This window comes from Parasteatoda tepidariorum, chromosome 9 (genome assembly GCF_043381705.1).
Source record: "Parasteatoda tepidariorum isolate YZ-2023 chromosome 9, CAS_Ptep_4.0, whole genome shotgun sequence".
Lineage (NCBI taxonomy): Eukaryota > Metazoa > Arthropoda > Arachnida > Araneae > Theridiidae > Parasteatoda > Parasteatoda tepidariorum.
In genome coordinates this window covers 11,607,432-11,626,093 of record NC_092212.1, presented here as the reverse complement: position 1 = coordinate 11,626,093, position 18,662 = coordinate 11,607,432, and the positions used below count along the sequence as shown (strand labels likewise).

General features: G+C 30.4%; 1 protein-coding gene across 1 annotated transcript in view; it reads left to right on the top strand.

The window, feature by feature from the left end:
- The first annotated feature begins 5,341 nt into the window (after positions 1-5,341).
- Positions 5,342-18,662, top strand: part of LOC107436800 (uncharacterized) — a 173,025-nt gene continuing 159,704 nt past the window's right edge. The window contains exons 1-2 of the mRNA XM_043048995.2: positions 5,342-5,784; positions 15,031-15,246. Coding sequence (XP_042904929.1) covers positions 5,780-5,784; positions 15,031-15,246 — 221 coding nt within the window. The 5' untranslated portion in view covers positions 5,342-5,779. The remainder of the gene's footprint in view (positions 5,785-15,030; positions 15,247-18,662) is intronic.

The window sequence follows — 18,662 nt, the reverse complement described above, 5'->3', positions numbered from 1 at the left end:
TGCTACCACTAGGAAAAATCATACTGGAAAGGATTAAAAGTTGGCAGGTATTTACATACCCTCCAACTGCTACGGAATTTCCGTAGTTTCAGAAATCTTCTTTTCAGACGTTAGCAAAAGTCATATAAACACTCAAAGGANCTGCAATACTTTATCCTGTATTCTTTCAATATTTTTATTTTGTATTCTTAAATTCTTCATTTCTTTATTTTGTATTCTTTCAATATCTTTATTTTGTATTCTTTCAATATCTTTATTTTCTATTCTTTAATTCTTCAATAATTTATTTTGTATATTTTTAATATCATTATTTTGTATTCTTTAATTCTGCAATGCTTTATTCTGTATTCTTTCAATATCTTTATTTTGTATCTTAAATTCTTTTGTATTCTTTCAATATAGCCTACTTATTTTTAAATATCTATCTTGCTCCAACTAAATCCCCCTGTATTCCAGTTCCACTATTTTTCGTTGTTAATAATAATAATTTCTAAAATCCAACAGATGGCGCTCTGCGCAGTAATGTAAAAGGATTAATTTTATTCAGTTTCCTGTATGGCACTGCAACATGAGCATCATTCCTTGTTTTTTGCTATTAAATAAACTTTGTTGAAGGCGTTTGTAATGCTTTAAAACCTCGAGATTATCGTATTTAGCATCCATATAATGTTTTACTTCAAGTATCTCCATACCACAAGGAATGGGAAAAGGGTTAAATTGATTGTCTGCTTTCTGAGTTATGAAATTTCTAAAAGACCGTACTTTTAAAAAAAATTTCTTACACAAAAACAATTCAAATATTCTTTCCTTTATTCGAAAACTTTTCGTTCAAATTGTCTATTTATCATTTTAAATTACATTTTAAAATCATGTAAAAATATGATTATCTTACAGTTCGAATCTTCATTTACCATAATTAGATTAAAATACCATTTACCATAATTAGAAAAGTAATAATTAACTATTAAAAGTTATCGTTTATTTATTATTTGAATGAGATAATCCCTGGAAAAACGAGTTCTTTAAGTGAAGTAATTCGTTTGCTTAAGTAGTTCTGGGGATATGGCGAAATCCAAAATAAATAAAATAAAAAAATAAATGAAATTAACGTTAAATGATTTCGATCACCAGTATCAGTGTTGCCAGAATTTAAGATTAGAAAGTAGCGAATGTGAGCTCCAAAAGTAGCGGATTCGAACATTTTGTAGCCCAAAAAAACTATGTAAATTATAAAAATAAGTTAAATTCCAATGCTGTTGTAGTTCATTTACGTCGCACTAGAGCTTCACAGTGGACTATTGGCGACGGTCTGGGAAACATCCCTGAGGAGGATCCGAAGACATGCCTCCACAACTTTGATCCTCTGGAGAGGGGATTGCATCCCAGCTTCAGTTGCCCGACGACCTGCACGCAAAGTCGAACTCTTTACGGTAGAACAGTTTAACGAGAACCAATACCGCACACCCTCGGTCTTTACGCAGACTGGTCCAAGTGGTCACCTACCCGCATACTGACACCAGCCAGTGATGCTTGACTTCAGTGATCTGCTGGGAACCTCTTAACAATCAGTCCACTGCGGGACTAAATTTCAATGCATTGCATTAAAAGTTTCGTCAAATTCAATATTTCGTCTCAACTCTAATTAAAGGTCATGTGATTTTTTTAGAAGATAAACGATTAACCCTTTGACGGTTATGAACGAGTTCAACTCGCAATCGAATCGTGCCTCATAATGTGCGCAAACGAGTTCCACTCGGGAGCAAGATTTCTACCGTAATGGTTAGTAACGAGCACTACTCGGGTAGTGAAATTTTTCCCCAATGCTCGCTAACGAGCTGACCTCGTTCGCCATAATTATTCTGCATTGACTATGTTAAAAACGAAAAGTACGTAAAAACTGTTATTTATGTACTACGAACACTTTAAGAAATTTTTTAACGCGTGAGGCGAGCTATCTACCGCATCCAGAGAAGCCAACTTGCTCCGCTTTGTAAAATAGTATTTCCTAGTGATAGCGAAAGTCAAGTTACTTTCAGTTTAGTATTTTTCCTTTTAAGTAATTTTCTCACCACTAAACATCAAAAACTATAAGTAGCATATAAAATGCAACGTTAAAGCAGCAATCTACTGGTCACTCTATTAAATAGTAGGCGTAGCTGTCCTTCTCCAGCGAAATTATTACAATTCCAGAAAGCGGAGCAGTTGGCATCGCCAGAGAAGGGTGACATTTTCGGTAGAACAGCTGTGAAAAATAGCTGCCACTTTCGACTACTGTTAGCTCGTAATACTGCGCGAATTAATGAAACGAAAACTGCTCATTTCCCTGACCGTCAAAGGGTTAATAATGGTTGGAGTTAAAGCTTTTTTTCCATCATACTCGCCGTGCATTTTTCCATATATCTTTGCTATTTCACGAGCCTATGATTTGAAGCATAGATATGGAGAACAAAAAAAAAAAAAATAAGATAAAATAAAATAAAGAATCCAAAACTAAAGCTGATGCGTTTTCAGGAAGAAAAAAAAATTTATTTTTTATAAAGATAAAGAAACTGCAGACTTTTCAGAATAATATTATAATGGGAAAGGAAAATTTTTTAGAAAAGTATTTCTGTAAGAAGAAAAAAAAAAGCAGCGCATTTTAAAGATTTGTAGCGTTTGAAAAATAATGAGTAGCCCAAAAAGTAGCGGGTAGCCCAAATTTGATTTTCAGTAGAGAGGACTTTTAAAAGTAGCCCAATCCGCTACTTGTAGCCCAATCTGGCAACACTGACCAGTATTCTTAAAAAAATTTTGCATATATATTAATATGCATTACAATCATGGTCGTCAGCCAAAGGTTTTTCAAATACAACATATTTTTTTGCTTGCAATTGAAAATTTAATTCCATTTTGCTACCACTGGAAAAAATCATACTGGAAGGGATTAAAAGTTGGCAGGTATGCATACCTGCCAACTTTTAATCCCGTCCATTATTATTTTTCCCAGTGGTATTACAATGGAATTAAAACTTCAATTTTAAGCAAACTAATACGTTGTATTTGAGAAAACTTAAGTTGACAACCATGACAGTAACGCATATTAATATATGTGCTTAATTTTTGTTAGAATAGTGGTGATCAATAACATTCAAAAATTTAAATTATAAAAGAAAAAATAGTATATAATTACTACCACTTTAAATATGAAAATAAAATCTTCCGGAAAATCCGGAAGAGTTGGCAGGTATGGGTATGCAATACTACAATCGCTCGTCACATTTTTTTTTTTTTTTTTAATTGAAGTTGTAGCTGTAGAGATAAGTTTGCTCCAGCTTTTATGAAATCTCACTTACCACTTTTTAATCTCGAATAGCTGAAAGAAATATTTTAGAAAAGTTTCCTGCAAGCATTATATTATCTATATAAAATTGCTTGTGGCATATATCTTGATTTGAAATCAAATATACTCTATAACAAAAAAATCGACGCACCAAGAAGGAGTTGTTCGATTGAAACGAAAATTGGTGGATAGGAAGACAATGTACAGAATAGTAAATGATTAAAATTTCAAAGCAATTGAATAATTTATTGCAGAGTTACAGTAACAAGTTCAATAAGGTGTTGACCCGTCTCTAGCCTGGATACAAGCTGCCACACGGCGTGGCATAGACCGATAAAGCTCCAGGATGGTCTCTTGCGGTATGTCCTGCCAAATTCGATCCAATTGTCGAACGAGGTCATCAACATTCCGTGCCAGATGCAATCGCCTTCCCATCATATCCCAGACATGCTCGATGGGAGAGAGATCTGGTGATCTGGTAGGCCAAGGAAGAGTTTGACAAGCTTGCAGACAGTCCATAGCAACACGTGCCGTATGTGGTCTGGCATTGTCCTGCTGAAAAACCAGCCCACGGCGCTGCAAAAGGAACGGTAGCAAAACAGGTCTTAGGATGTCGTCAACGTACTGCTGTGCAGTAAGTGTACCTCTAATGACGACCAAAGGGGTCCGGCTGTCAAAGGAAATGGCACGCCAGACCATAAAGCCTTGTTGAGGGCCGGTGTGACGTGCAATAGTGAAGGCAGGATCCCCCCTCTGCCCTGTGCGTCTCCAAACACGTCTTCGATGATCGTCAGGACACAGTTGGAAGCGGGATTCGTCGCTAAAGACTGTATGTCCCCAGTCTGCATCATTCCAGCCATATCTGTTCAAAACATTCATGCATACAAAATTTCAAAGCGATCGGATGATTGCTTCTTGGTGCGTCGATTTTTTTATTCGAGAGTGTAGTTAAACATTTTTAACAAAATTAGTAGCTATATGAAGAAAATTCTCAATTACTTTCTAAAAAAACCTGGTGCCATATTTTTCATAAAAGTACTTTTTCACATTTATGCAGAATAAGAATCTGCAGGTAAACGGTTAAATACTTTTTCTTAAGAAATCACCTTGATAATTCTAAACTGCCATTATTCCTATTTTTGATCACCAGAAGTTTTTTTCCTAAATATTAAAGTGGTAGCTGAACTTTTTTTTATATATTTTTATATTTGATTTAAAAAATATTTTGTCCGTATAATATGTAATAAATGAAAAGATAAGCATAAATTGTCGAAAATATAAGTAACATTGTCTTTAAGTGATAACAAAATTTTAAAAAAAACTATTGCTGATTTAATTATGAATTAATTACCACATTAAATAATGTTATTTATTATTACTTCATATAGAAGTTAAGCATGTTAAAGTAGCACAAGTATGATACAACGTTTTTTACAAAAGCACTTTTCGCTACAATATTATGTTAGAAACTATCATATTTTTTTACTCAGAAAATTCAACTTGATATTTATTATTACTTCCAATAGAAGTCAAGTATACTAAAAATAAGAGAAGAGAAGCTATGTCTTTATTTTTCGAAACAATTTTTTGCAACAATGTTATATAAGAAGCTATTATTTTTTTACTAAGAAAAGTCTGCTTGATATTTATTTTTACTTCCAACAAAAGTCAAATATACCAGAAATAACTGAAATATACTACATGATTTTACAGCAGGATTTTTTACATCCTTGCCGTACTAAAAACTTTTACTTATTTTTCTTTTAAAAAAATTCACCTGGATATTTATTATTACTCTCACCTGAAATCAAACGTAATAAAAACAATTCTCGAACTTGACCTTTAATTTTTCCGGTTAAAATCAGTTTCTTAAGTCACTGTGTAAATTGAACATGTCTCTAAACCGATTATTACAGTTTCAGTTCGAAAAATGCAATTTCTTAATGCAAACACAAATTAATTTTTTTCTTTCTTTTATTGCTGTATTTATGTGAATTTTCACCACACAAGTGCAGCTGATCGTCTGCTCATTTAGACAGCTGCGAAGTAAAGAACGAAACGAAAAACTGACGTCGTTTGCGTTTTATTGGTTTCGAATAGTTTTCAACGTCATAATTTCCGAATACAATTAGCAATCACCGAAAAGAACAACTTTCATCATAACGGATAATAAAGAAGGGGAGTTCCTCGCTAACCGAACCTCTGTCCCAGAAAAGAAGAAAAAGGATACCTGATTATTATTACTTTCACTGTGAGTCAGAGGATACTATTTGTTTGTGTGTACTCGAACGTAGGATGCGATTTTCCGATGCCACCCAGAACTTTGTTAAAACTGTTTGAGAATAAAAAAAATAACTTTTATATTATCGTCTGCGTTTCATCAATGAAACGACGTGTGTTCGAAAATATTGAAATAAAATCGAAGTTTCGAAGATATGATTGGATAAAATAAAAGAAATAATGAGGTAAGTGGAATTAATGGAATTACTGTCTTTTCGTGACCTTGGTTAGTTATGTTTTATATGTCCAGCTGATGCTTTCGTCTGAAGAATCAAGGTCAATTTTGGATCTGTAAACATTACAAAATTCCCCTTTCTTCATAGCTCTTTTCTCTATCATAGAAAACAATGTTTAGTCTTAACTTTTCAATGATATTTTTTTAGAAGTATATATTATAGAAGTCTCTCAATTGTTCAATAATATTTTTTCAGTTGTATATAGAAGTCTCAATTTTTTGATAATATATTTTCAATAGTATATAGAAGTCTTAATTTTCCACTAATGTGTTCAATAGTACATAAAGGTCTCAATTTTTCAATAATATTTTTTTCAGTACTAAATAGAAGCCTCAATCTTTCGATAGCATTTTTTCCATTATAGAATTCTTAATTTTTCAATAATATTTTTTCAGTAGTATGCTTGAAACCTCAATTTTTGGATAGTATATTTTAAATAATATGTAGAAGTGTGAATTTTTCATTTTTTTCAATAAAGGTCTCAATGAGCTCAACTAATGAGCTTTGTGGGCGTATTAGGTAATTTACATTTTTAGGAGTATTTATTAATGAGAAAAAATAACATAAAATAATTGAGTACAACCAATTGCATTTCGAGTACAGTAATGTGCTGTTTGAACTAATGTAAACACCAAATCAATTAATGTACACAGTAAAATAATTTTGCATAATTTCTAAAATTCATAGAACAATGTGGTTACAAATTGTTATGATCAGTGGTCGGAAAAGCTACATTATTTTTGTAGCTGAGTACAACTACTTTGTTACAAATGTAGTCAACTACAACTATTTTTGTTTCGAAAATGTGATGACTACAAACTACTTTAAAATTGTAGTTATTACTTCACTGTTTGAAGGAACCGAACTTACATTAAATGTAAGAGAATAATTGAGAAATATTTATTCATGTTTAAATGAGTCAGTTTACTATTCCAAAACATTTTTTTTCTCAAATTTACTCATAAAACCTTCATTTTTTAATGCCTTTCTCGACAGAGAATATTTAATTTAAGAAATGCGAAATTATCAAATACTTGAAAATTTTGAATTCTCTTTTATTTACTCTAAAAAATTTAAGTACGTCGAAAATACGTTGCCGATATTTCCCAGTGGTAGAAAAGTGGAATTAAAATTCCAATTTTAAGCTTTAAAATACGTTGATTTTGAAAAAGCATAAGCTGATAACCATGACTTAGACTTAGACTAATTTCTGTCACGGAGTACCTGTCCGCGAAGCGGACACTCCACTCCTTCAACTGAGATAGTGCCCGTGGGCGCCTAGTGTACTGTTATTAGAAAGTAAAACCACAGGTGGGCTGTGGATGTCTTGGGTGTAAGTCAGCATGAAGGGGATCTGATAACCATGATAGTAACACATATTAATATATATGCTTAATTTTTTTAAGAATAGTGGTGATCAAAATCATTTAGAAATTAAATTTATTAAAGAAACTATAGTATATACCTTGGCCAAAGAATACCTAAGCCAAGGTTCGCCAAGGTATATACATTACTACCACTTTAAATATAAAAATAAAATTTTACGCCAAATGTGTAAAAGTTGGCAGGTATGCGTTGGATTCCTTTGAAATAACATCAATGTTTCACGAGTGAACATTCACATGTGAAAGCGTGACCAAAGTGATTAATTATCTGTTTTCTTATTGGATAGTTTAAATATTAGTTACACGTAATTCTAAATACGTAATTTCTGTTAACGCTCAGCTGCAGTCACAGTTAGATATTTTCATCGCATCCATTGACTACCCACCATTACTAAGATTTGTACCCATCAAATTCATAAAATTAATCAGGTTAGAGTCGTGTTTCTTTACTAAACTAATGTTAAAAGTAGTTGTCAGAAATCGCTGCCAACCACTACTTTTTTTTTAAAAAAGACGAGAATTCTAGTTTCACTACTTGATTTGATTATCCTCTGACCACTGGTTATATTAAAAAAAATTATTAAGTTCAGAGTGGTGACTTTCGATGTTTCAGTGGAATACGAAGGATTAACAAAGTTTAACCATCACCTCCTACATCAAGAAGCCTCCACACGGTCTTTCATAAGTAGTCCGCGCAGACTGTTTAAAAAGTGAACCAGTTGTGCGCATGAACCCAAAACCTTTTATAAAAGTAATTGAGAGAAATTTATCTTATATATTTGAGAATTGAATCTGTAGAGGTTGACAAGTGAATAAGGCAAACCAGTAATATTCATACATAAAATAAATTTTCAGTCATATATTTGCTACCACTTTCTTATTTTAACTATATTCTGTATTAAATGACTCGTTCGGAAAGTGGATATCCTTCACAATGGTCTGATCGGACTACCTATAAAAAACCGTGTGGAGGCGTTGGTTTAACTCCTTTTATCCCGACTTTTTATATTGAAATGGTGCAAAAAGTGGTTTTATGAAAAACGTGGTATAATATGTTATTCAACTAAATGGGTAATGTCAACTATTTATTATCATTTCATTTTGAAATGTCCCTGCACCTTATAGTTATACATCTAGTGATAGAAACTTAAATCACTTATAAATTATGGCGGAGGAAGGGAAACTTTTAATTCTCCTAGATAAAAGACAAAATTGAAACAATTGTCCTTCCACAGTATATGTTTTTAAGAAGGAAACTGTTCTATAAATATGACGCTGGGCACTAACAGGTTAATATATTTATATTTCCTAAATGTAGTAAATTTTATGAATTTAATTAATCACAAAATTAGTTTTTAAAATTAATTTCATTAAATTTAAAAATTCATAGCATTATAACTTAAAAATATTTATGGTTTATACTTCTTTAGTGTTATCAAATTTTATAATTTACAATTCTTTAATTTAAATTCTGTTTACAATTTAGTATTTAGGTCAATAATCCAATAACGGGTGTAAAAAAAAATCAAGTTAGTGCTTACAAATCTCTCCCTCCCTCTTTTTTTAAGATACTATTTAAATGTTTAGAGGTTTGGTAAAAAGAGCTTTCGCAGAAAGATATTATCTTAACAAAAGAACATTAAAAGATGGCATCCCCTCCTACATCAAAAAGCCTCCACACGGCTTTTTGTAAGTAATCTGCGCAGACTGCTTAAAAAGCGAGCCAGGTGCGCGCATGAACCCAATTTCTATTATAATAGTAATTAAGATATATTAGATATATTTAAGACATATTTATCATATATATTTGAAAACTGAATCTGTAGTGGTTGACAAGTAAATAGGACAAACGTTTAATATTCATAAATTAAGCAAATTTTTAAACATGCATTTGCTACCACTTTCTTATTTTTACTTAGATTTCCTATTAAATGGCTCTTTCGTTAATTGGTTTGCCTGCATAGTAGTCTGATCGGACTATCTAGAACAGGGGTTTCCAACTTGCATGAGGCCGGGTGCCACAATTAAAAACACAAATGAAATGGCGGGCCGCAACTTGGTCAAAATTTTATGTAGGACTCTTTTATGTTTGAAGGAACATTAAATATTACTGTAAGATTTTTATCAAGTTGTACAAAACAAAAGTATTGAATTATAAATTAAAATAAGAAGTAGATTTTCAAAAATATTTCATTGCTATTAATAATATTTTTAAAGTATTAAATAAATAATAAAAATTCGGGGCCACAATAACTTTAATGTGCACCTATGTATTAAGGAATTAATGTACAACAGACATCTAATTGTTAAGATATAAAACTTTAAAAAGGTAGGTATTTAAACTTACATAGTAGCACACAAAATGTTCAATGAGAAAATTGAGGTTTGCAACCACCAGAGAATAAATATTTACATTTAAAATTTACAAATGTGTGTGTAAATATTTTCGTCCTAAATGAGTGGTTTCAAAACGTTAACTTGGAGAATTTCTTCGAGAAAATTTCTGATACGCACATGCTAAATTATATTCACAAAATACAAAAAAAATGAAATAAAAAAGAGCAACATACACAATTATTTTTGTGTTTGAATAAATATTTCCTTGGATGCAAAACCTGAGAAATAAATTTTTTGCACCGCTGGTATGTTAAATTTCACAGAAACGTAGAAATTAGACTTTCATTAACAAGAAAAATATTTTATATTTTTTACCCATATAGATTTTTTACGAAAATTGTCCGCAAAAAATGACAACTAATATATTTTAGCTCGCGGGTCACAAAAGTCTCCGCGGGCCGGATGCGGCCCCCGGGCTGCCAGTTGGACACCCCTGATCTAGAAGAAACCTTGTGGAGGCATTGATAATGATCGAAAACGCAATTAATATTCGAGATTTTTTTTTTCCACTATTCAATTTTTTTATACAATTTTCAGAGTTCTCTCCAGAAATAAAAAAGGGCAGGAGACTGCCTCTTAGAGAAGAGCACTATAAGTTTTGAAAGAGCACTCATTCAGCACCGCAATAATTTATTAAAATTTTTAACATTATTATGTAATAACTGAATTTGATCTTTAAAATTTTTTAAATTATCCTCTAATACCATTTTGTGTGTATATGCCGAGAAATAATTCTCTCTCATTATCAGAATAAACGAAAAATTTGTAGTTCAATAAACGACATGCTAATAAGTAATCTCTGGGTGTACATTTTTTTTTCAAAGAAAAAGTTAGCTAATCAAAATTATTGATAAACAACTTGAATGATTTTCATATAATTTCAACTGAAAATTATGAGAAAATAGACATTTAAAGTAGCATTTTTCTTTTCATAATTTTTCGTGTTTCCATATTTGGTACAGAGGTTATCCCGGTCCCTGGGAGTGTTTTTGATGGTCTGTCCTAAATGTTTTCATCATCACAAAGTCTACCGAAAAATTCCCTACCTCCCAAAAGTGGTCGTAATTAGGAGTGGTCGCTACACAGAGGCGGTCTTTTCTGGAGGTTTCACTGTATTCAATAACTATATTATAGCTAAAATATCTAATGTTGCGCACTACGATGGTTTAAATTATTTTATTACTACAAACTAACCAAGGAGTGAAGCTCATCATAATTTTAATTCAGGCTTAACATATTCAAGAAATTTAATAAGTTTTTATTTTTTATATACATTAATTACAAATTTGTTGAGTTTTAAAAGCACTTTCATTTTATTTAAATAAACTTAGGATATAATCGAAACATATTCATTAAATACTAATTATATGACGAACAGGATAATAAAAAATTATAATTCAAAAAATATATGTTACTTGGTACAAAAGATGCTACTTGGTTAAAATACATAGGTAAAAATGACAATTCCAAAAAATTCAAGCATGATGTCTTACATTGCGCTAACAGTTTTGCCAGACCTTTCAAAACATTTGCTGCTAAAAGATTGTTTACATAGGGTTAGTAGATATAGAAGTGTTCATATATTTTGTTGCCCATCTGTATGTGCATTAGTAGGCAAGAAGTTCTGTTCTTTATTCGAAATAGTCGAATAATATATATTTAGTTTCAGAAAATATTTTTGCTTCTGATAGTTTTAGTTTTAAACATAAATGTGATATTGCAATAGCGTTTCCGTAGAAACGGAAAATTAATATGTTATTCAGCCTTTATTCAGTTATTAACCTTTACTCAGTTGAATTCATAATTCAAGCAAACAAGCAGATGATAAATACTTTATTAAAATACAGTGAAGAAAGAGAAATTTCTTCAAAACAAAATTTTTGAAATAATTTTGTGCTACTTTCAACGATGATTAATTCCTTAGAATATTCGGTAATCTTTGATGGATTGATATTCTAATGACCTTAAGAACTTCAGTGGTCATGAACTAGCCTTCCAGCTTATATTTCTTCTTCAGTTCATTCTTCTAGATGCGTCGTACATTTTGCGTGCAAAAGTATAATTTGTAAAAGCATTTTCTCAACAGCTACGCGTGACGTAAACCACGTGTTCATAACCGATAAAAATAAAATTTGTCTTTTTTCTTGCATAGCAAATTCAATTGTTAAAATCAGGAAGTGAAGTTATTTTACGTGATAATAATAAATATTATCGAGGTTATTTCAATTAGTTTGAGAAAATGAAGTACTTTGAGTAATTTTTACGTTTGCCAGTTTTTTTAAAAGAGAATTTTGTCAATGGAAAAAGTGCACTTTTTGTGTCATCTTAGGCTGAGTTTTATAAATTAAATATCTATTGTTTAATTTCTAAGTGTTTTGCTATATTTTTGTTTTTATCCTATTTTCTACAAAGAAAAAGGTGCAAAAGTAACTTGTTGCAATTAAAAAAATTAAATAGCCAATATCAATTTAATCCCAAATGTTAAACCATAAAATTCGCTGAAACTTTAAATAATCGAGGGGAAAAAAATCCCGTAAACCCTGAAAAGTTGGCAGGTCCAGTTTCCTCATTATGGATTAATTTTGATAAAAATGCTGTCGCATAAGTATCGTATATTTAGAAGTTCTGCTTTGATTCAGAACTTTTCCTAAATTTTTAAAATTTATAAAAACAATTATGTTTTAAAATTATTCAAATATAAATAAATGTATGCGGAATTACCAACTTTCTACGCTTGTGGGAAAATTCCTTCTAGTAATAGGTATGATTTGATGTATGATTCTTTGTTTAGTAAATTTAAAGTAATTTTTTCAACTACTACGTGTAAATAGCTTAAAAGTTCATATGAAACGTCACTTTCTTATAATTATCTCCTGGTGAGACTTTTATAAAGCTGGCAAAATTACAATGATTCGGAAAACTTTTTTTTTTGTTTATTTAGCACTCTTTTAAATAGTTTGCAAAAAGCTTTGTAGTTGTCCACAATTTTCTGATTGCCCACGTATAATATGAAAAACTGGCAAGCAGCCAAGAAAGACTTAATAGGGGTGAAGCAACGGTGACTCAAGGAATGAAGAATTCGCCTCCCAATGTGATAACCTCGGCTCGAATCCTAGCTGTGGCAGGTTGATAAGAATTCTGCTTGCTGATCGCAACGACCGCAGTTCTGACCTAAAAATATTTTCAGTGCTAGATAGATTATAGTATTATGATTTCAACTTTTATATCTTTTTCAAGACTAAACTGAAAAAAAAAATTAAATTTAAAGCTACTAGTTTTAATTCGTATATATAAAATTTCGAATTTTTATGTGCACTTTTTGCATTTTTAGTAGCCCGTGGTAACCCTAATAACATACTCTTACACGTCGATGAATGTTAACTTAATTAACTTTTTTAACAATGATTGTGAATGTTGACTTTATCACTAATGTGAGCTGCAGCTCATACTTATAAAAAAATGTTCGTTAATATGCATGTTATATCTTCAAGAAAATTCACAATAGTGTTTTTCTCTTAATCCTTTTTTTATTGTTTACTTATTTCATTCACGGGGCATAGTGAAGCAGAGGGAATTTATCGGAGCAAAGGATCTAAAAATTAAAGTAGATTAAAAATCAATTATCGAAACACACAGAGAACTATTGTTTATAGAACAAGATGGAGAACAATATTTCGTAATTTAAAGTATTTTTCATACTGAGACCCCAGCATTAAATAATTGTATAAAATACGATTTTTTATGTAGAAATGTGTTATGTAGAAATTTAGAAGAAAGCAATTTTATAAATAAACAAATTTTTTAATATAAATTTCCAATGGTTAAACTCAAAACACAAATTTTTAGTATAAATTTCCAATGGTTAAACTTAAAACAATTTTTTAGTATAACTTTCCAATGGTTAAACTTAATAAAACAATTTTTTAATATAAATTTCCAATGGTGAAACTTAATAAAACAATTTTTTAATATAAATTCCCAATGGCTAAACTTAATAAAACAATTTTTTAATTATTTTCTAATATTGCATAAATAATTATAAATCACAATTTTTACCTTATTTACGATTGTAAAATATTTTTGTAGTGTATTTCTTCACATTTTGCACATGAAATAAAATCTATAAAACTCAAGTAATACGTCAATTATGTGTCATAAAACTGCCCAAAAGGTTACTTAAATCGAATTTTAAATCTTTCTTAACCTTTTTCGTTGCAATTAAAAATTTCAGTAAACGAGAGTAAAGCCAATTGCATTTTTAAATTGATAATCGCTTTTTTAAGGCATTCAGAAAGAAGTTAAGTGATAATTAAGTGATAACCAAATGTTTTCTAATATATTGATCGCAGGGTCTTAAAGAGCTGCAAAATTTTAGTGAAGTTAAACTTTCAGAAATATTTGAGATCTGGGTTATATCTTTTTAAGTCAATGAATGCTTATATTAATAAAAAATCATTCCTTCGATCAGGAAATTTCGGAGTAACCCTTTGACGTAGATTTGACTCCAGTGTCCCTTTTATATATTTTTTCTGACACTTGCTGGTTGCTACCCTGTATTTAGAAGATTTTCAATTTAACGCAGAAAAGGATATTGGTGCTTAGTAACCAAAAATTGCTAAAATTCTAAATACAATGTTTTTTCCCTAATATAATATATTTAATGTTAAATATAATATATTATTATAATATATATAAGAACATGAGTTCACTCCTTTATCTCGATTTGTTGTTGCTTTATCGGTAATATTATATTAATCCACACTGTGGTTTAGAACATTCTTAATAATAGTTATCTTCATTATGCTTTTATACATATGTCTGAGACACGTATAGCGTCAGTATGTCTTTCTGTGTTTTCTACATCACGTAACGATCTAAAGATAATTTTTACGACTTCTTGTCATTCACTTACAAATCAATGCCAAGTTACCACACTTTAAACGGATATCCTGGCCTTTATTAGTGTCTTCTCATGGTAATCATTCCATCATAAAAAAAATGCTGATGGTATCTCACAGAAGGTATTGAGATCATTGTGTTTAACGTAATCGGTAACCACAAACGATACGATATGAAACGATGGGATTTCGATTCCAACTCTCGGTTAGCTAAGCGCAGGCGACATCTTGATCTGACCTTAGTAAAGTTCGTGAATCTTAACTCTCGCGCTTCACTGAACTCAAAACACAATCAGGTAAGGAGCAGAAAGTAGGAGAATCGAACTCTCAAATTTATATAAGCTACTAAACAAACACAAGAAACCGATTTCCAGAACAGAAAACGATGCCTTCACTTTAATTCAGTTTCACATGAACGATCGGCATAGAACACCAAAATTAATCGTCTGCTCTCTTAATGAGTATCGCGTATTGATATTTAGTCACGTGATATAGGAATTTTTTTTTTCTTATAGTAATCATTTGAAAGTGGAGTTACAAAGTTTAAAGCGTGGACTGGACGGCGGGTACGGTTTTGATTTGACCCGCTATTGCTCCGGTTGTTGGACTAGGTTGGGGCGCATCTTGAGGAGGGGATCCAACTGCGAAAGCTGTCGAAAAAGAGTTTGCAAGTCTTGTCGACATTTCGTGGGACAGAGAGATTGGATTTGCATCCTTTGCTACAAGAAAAAGTAAGTTTTTTTTTCCTTTAAAAAAAATTTCATTCTAACATAACACTTTTTTGTTTCTCTTGATTTGTAAGTTATTTTTAGAGAACAAAATAAGCAATGCCTAGATCATTTTCATAATTTGGTGTCATTTAAAAATCGGAAAAATTAAAAAGAAATTATAATTTGTTACAAGAGAATGTGCAATTTTAAAAAGAAGACAGTTAAATACACATAATTCACCTATAAAATTTAATTGGTTTTTTAAATAGTTATTATAATTTTTTGTATATTATTTTTATTTAGTGGCTGAATTTTGTAATACGATGAAAATTTTTGTTTTTACTATTTTTTACATATTCTAGGCAGATACTTCCCATATAACGACACAGGACCACATACAGTTATATGGGATTGATATATAACTATATCGGTCAGAGTACCTAGGATTACTATATAACTATATCGGTCCGAGTACCTAGGATTACTATATAACTACACAGGACATAACCAGAGATACATGGAATTACTAAATATCTACAAGTTATAATAGAATTACTATATGCATATCCCAAATATAGAACTACTATATAATTACATAAGACTGAACCAGTTACATGGGATTCATAGGGCAAAATTTTTAGAAATCTTTAGAGTTCAAATAAAAACAGAATTAATTTCCTTGCTTCTCAAAAAAATATGGATTTTATATTACAAAATTCAAATGAATTTATTTTTCATTTCTTGAAGTCTTAACTATTTATGAAATATTCTTGAATATGGAAAATATGTATAAAAAATTTTGAATTTTTAAATCTTGTTATCCAAATATTTTGACTGTTTGTTTCAATACTTTAAGCTGTAATGGGAATTATATTCCGTCAACTACTTCTAAGACAGACTCTTTATAAAGTAGAATATCTCTTAAAAATTTAAAATTTTTGAATTGCTTATGAACCACATTTTAAATAACGTTACATCTATTCGGAATCTTGTCTAATGCTTATACGGGATGCAGAACGGGTTTTGAAAACCCAAATCAGATTTAATTTTCATTTCGTCCCTGTACCTAATATTATATAGCCAGCAAGAATATAATATAGGCAGCAATTATTTCAACTTTCAATAAAACAGATTTTTATTCGTATTCTAAGATCTGAATACCATTTTTATATCTTACTTGCTGAATGCCCGTTCTTCGCACGGGATGAATAAAAAATAAGTAAAGTATCAATAAATCACAGTAGAGAAACTCTACGAAAGCATGCTCAACACTGAAAAGCATATAGCGACACAATTAAAGAGCTTAATAGAAGAACCAGGTAAGTGACATTTTTAGGGGAATTAATGAATCACTGGTTTTGCCTTTCTTTAAATCTTAACACAACTAATCACATACAGTTTTAGTATGCAAGTATGATTTTTTATTTCAAATTAGGCAATAAGGTTTTATTTAAAATTAGGCAGTAAGGTTTTATTTAAAATTAGGAACAACAAAGCGAAGATTTATTAGTCCCGTCATCTATTAAATTGGTAATAAAATAGTTCGGATACAACTTTTTTTTCATTCTGAAAATGTCACTTACCTGCTTCCTCCACTAAGTTTTTCAATTAATATGGCTAAAAAAATTTCATTTTTTTATTTAATATAATCTGTTGCCATTAACGGTGGCTTTACGTTACTGAAGTAAATAAAACTTGTTTTTTGTAGTTCATTCCATTAGAATAAAAAGAAAATGTATTTAGCATCATTTGGCATGATGCTATTACTCGCGGCTAAACCACAATAGCCGAAATTAACCATTATCAAATAATTTTCTCCGGTACAAATCTTTTTCGAGGGACCGTTATAAAGTATCGGTATTTAAACGGCTTAATATTGGCTCTGTTTTAATCATAACCAAATGTATCATTATAATATTTTATATTTATATTAGCATATTTGGTACTTATTACATAACCCTTTAACATTTAAGTTTTGCGAAAAATATATGTGTCAGTGACAACCAACTAAAGCCGAAATTTTTTTAAAAAATTTGAATTCTTAGTAGAACTCGATAGGGATTTTGGGGAATGGCCATTTCTCTATCTAACCTTTAATTTACTATTAAGATATTTAGTAGTGGAAGAACAAAGTTCTTTTGTTCTCATTCATTAAAATATTAATAAACTATCTTTGTTACCACAGGAAAAATATTTTCTGAAACCACAGAAAAACCGTTGTAGAATTCTTATCACAACTGCACCAATTAGTATATTACCAGTAGTACATATTACCCTTAGGTATACATATGAATTAAGCATCATCTGTGAATGGTGATTTTCTGCGGTTTTCCTAATCAAATTTTTAATTAACCTTTTCTCCTTTATCTTTGCTTTTTAGCGCATAGCTTATATTATTTTATTTCAATAAATACATATTTTCAATATTAGTAAAACATTCGTGTCAGTAATAAGATGTCAATTCAAAATGAATAAGTATCTTTTCTCCAATATTTTTGCTATAATTTTGATCAGTTTCTCATGTCAATTAACAAATAACCAACATTAATTAAGCATCATTAATTAAGCATGATAATATGACGATTTCGTGCGCTTCTTTTAGACAAATAAATGGATTAACTCCATTACTTTTTCTTTCTAGTACAAAGCTTATTTCTTTTGTTTCAATATGCATATATAATAGTTAAATTAATTAAGCATTATTGACATCAATTACAATGTGGCGATTTATTACGTTTAACCTAAACAAATAAATATAACATCCACATTAATTATGCCTTTAAATACATAAATATTTTTTTCTATTCAATTACCGCTGATTTTAAATTAATATTTTTGTGGAAAAATGTTTTAAAAAGAAATTTAAATAAAAAAATTAAGGCGCGGTATCAGACAACTTCAAAAGCATAAATTTGGGGATGTAGCCCTCGTGTGTTACCACATCATTATTGAATTCATCTGACGTAGCAAATATAAAATAATTCCATATTTAAAAACGTACAATAAACTATTTTTTTTTATCAAATAGAGCTATAAGCTAGACATTATCACGGGTGTTATTCTCAAAATATGTAAAAAACTGATGTGTCTATAGTTAAATTTAAAACAATGACTAACGTTTAACGAATCGAAAAATTCAATTTCGTTTTTCACACATCCCATTAGAACGGTTTGTCGTAGAACGCTCTAATATCGACAGTGACCTTCCTCGTGCTTCAAACTATCTGTATGCTAAGTTTCATCAATTTCATTTGGATGATTTAGGACTCTCTAAAGGACACACACACATAGAGAGACATTCATTTTTGTAGATTAGATAGATTCACATAGATTAGGCATTGGTAAATAAAATAAAGCAAATAATTATTAGTCCCATCTTCTAATAAATTGGTAATTAAATAATTCGGATGGATGTGTTCTTTTCTCATTCGGAAAAT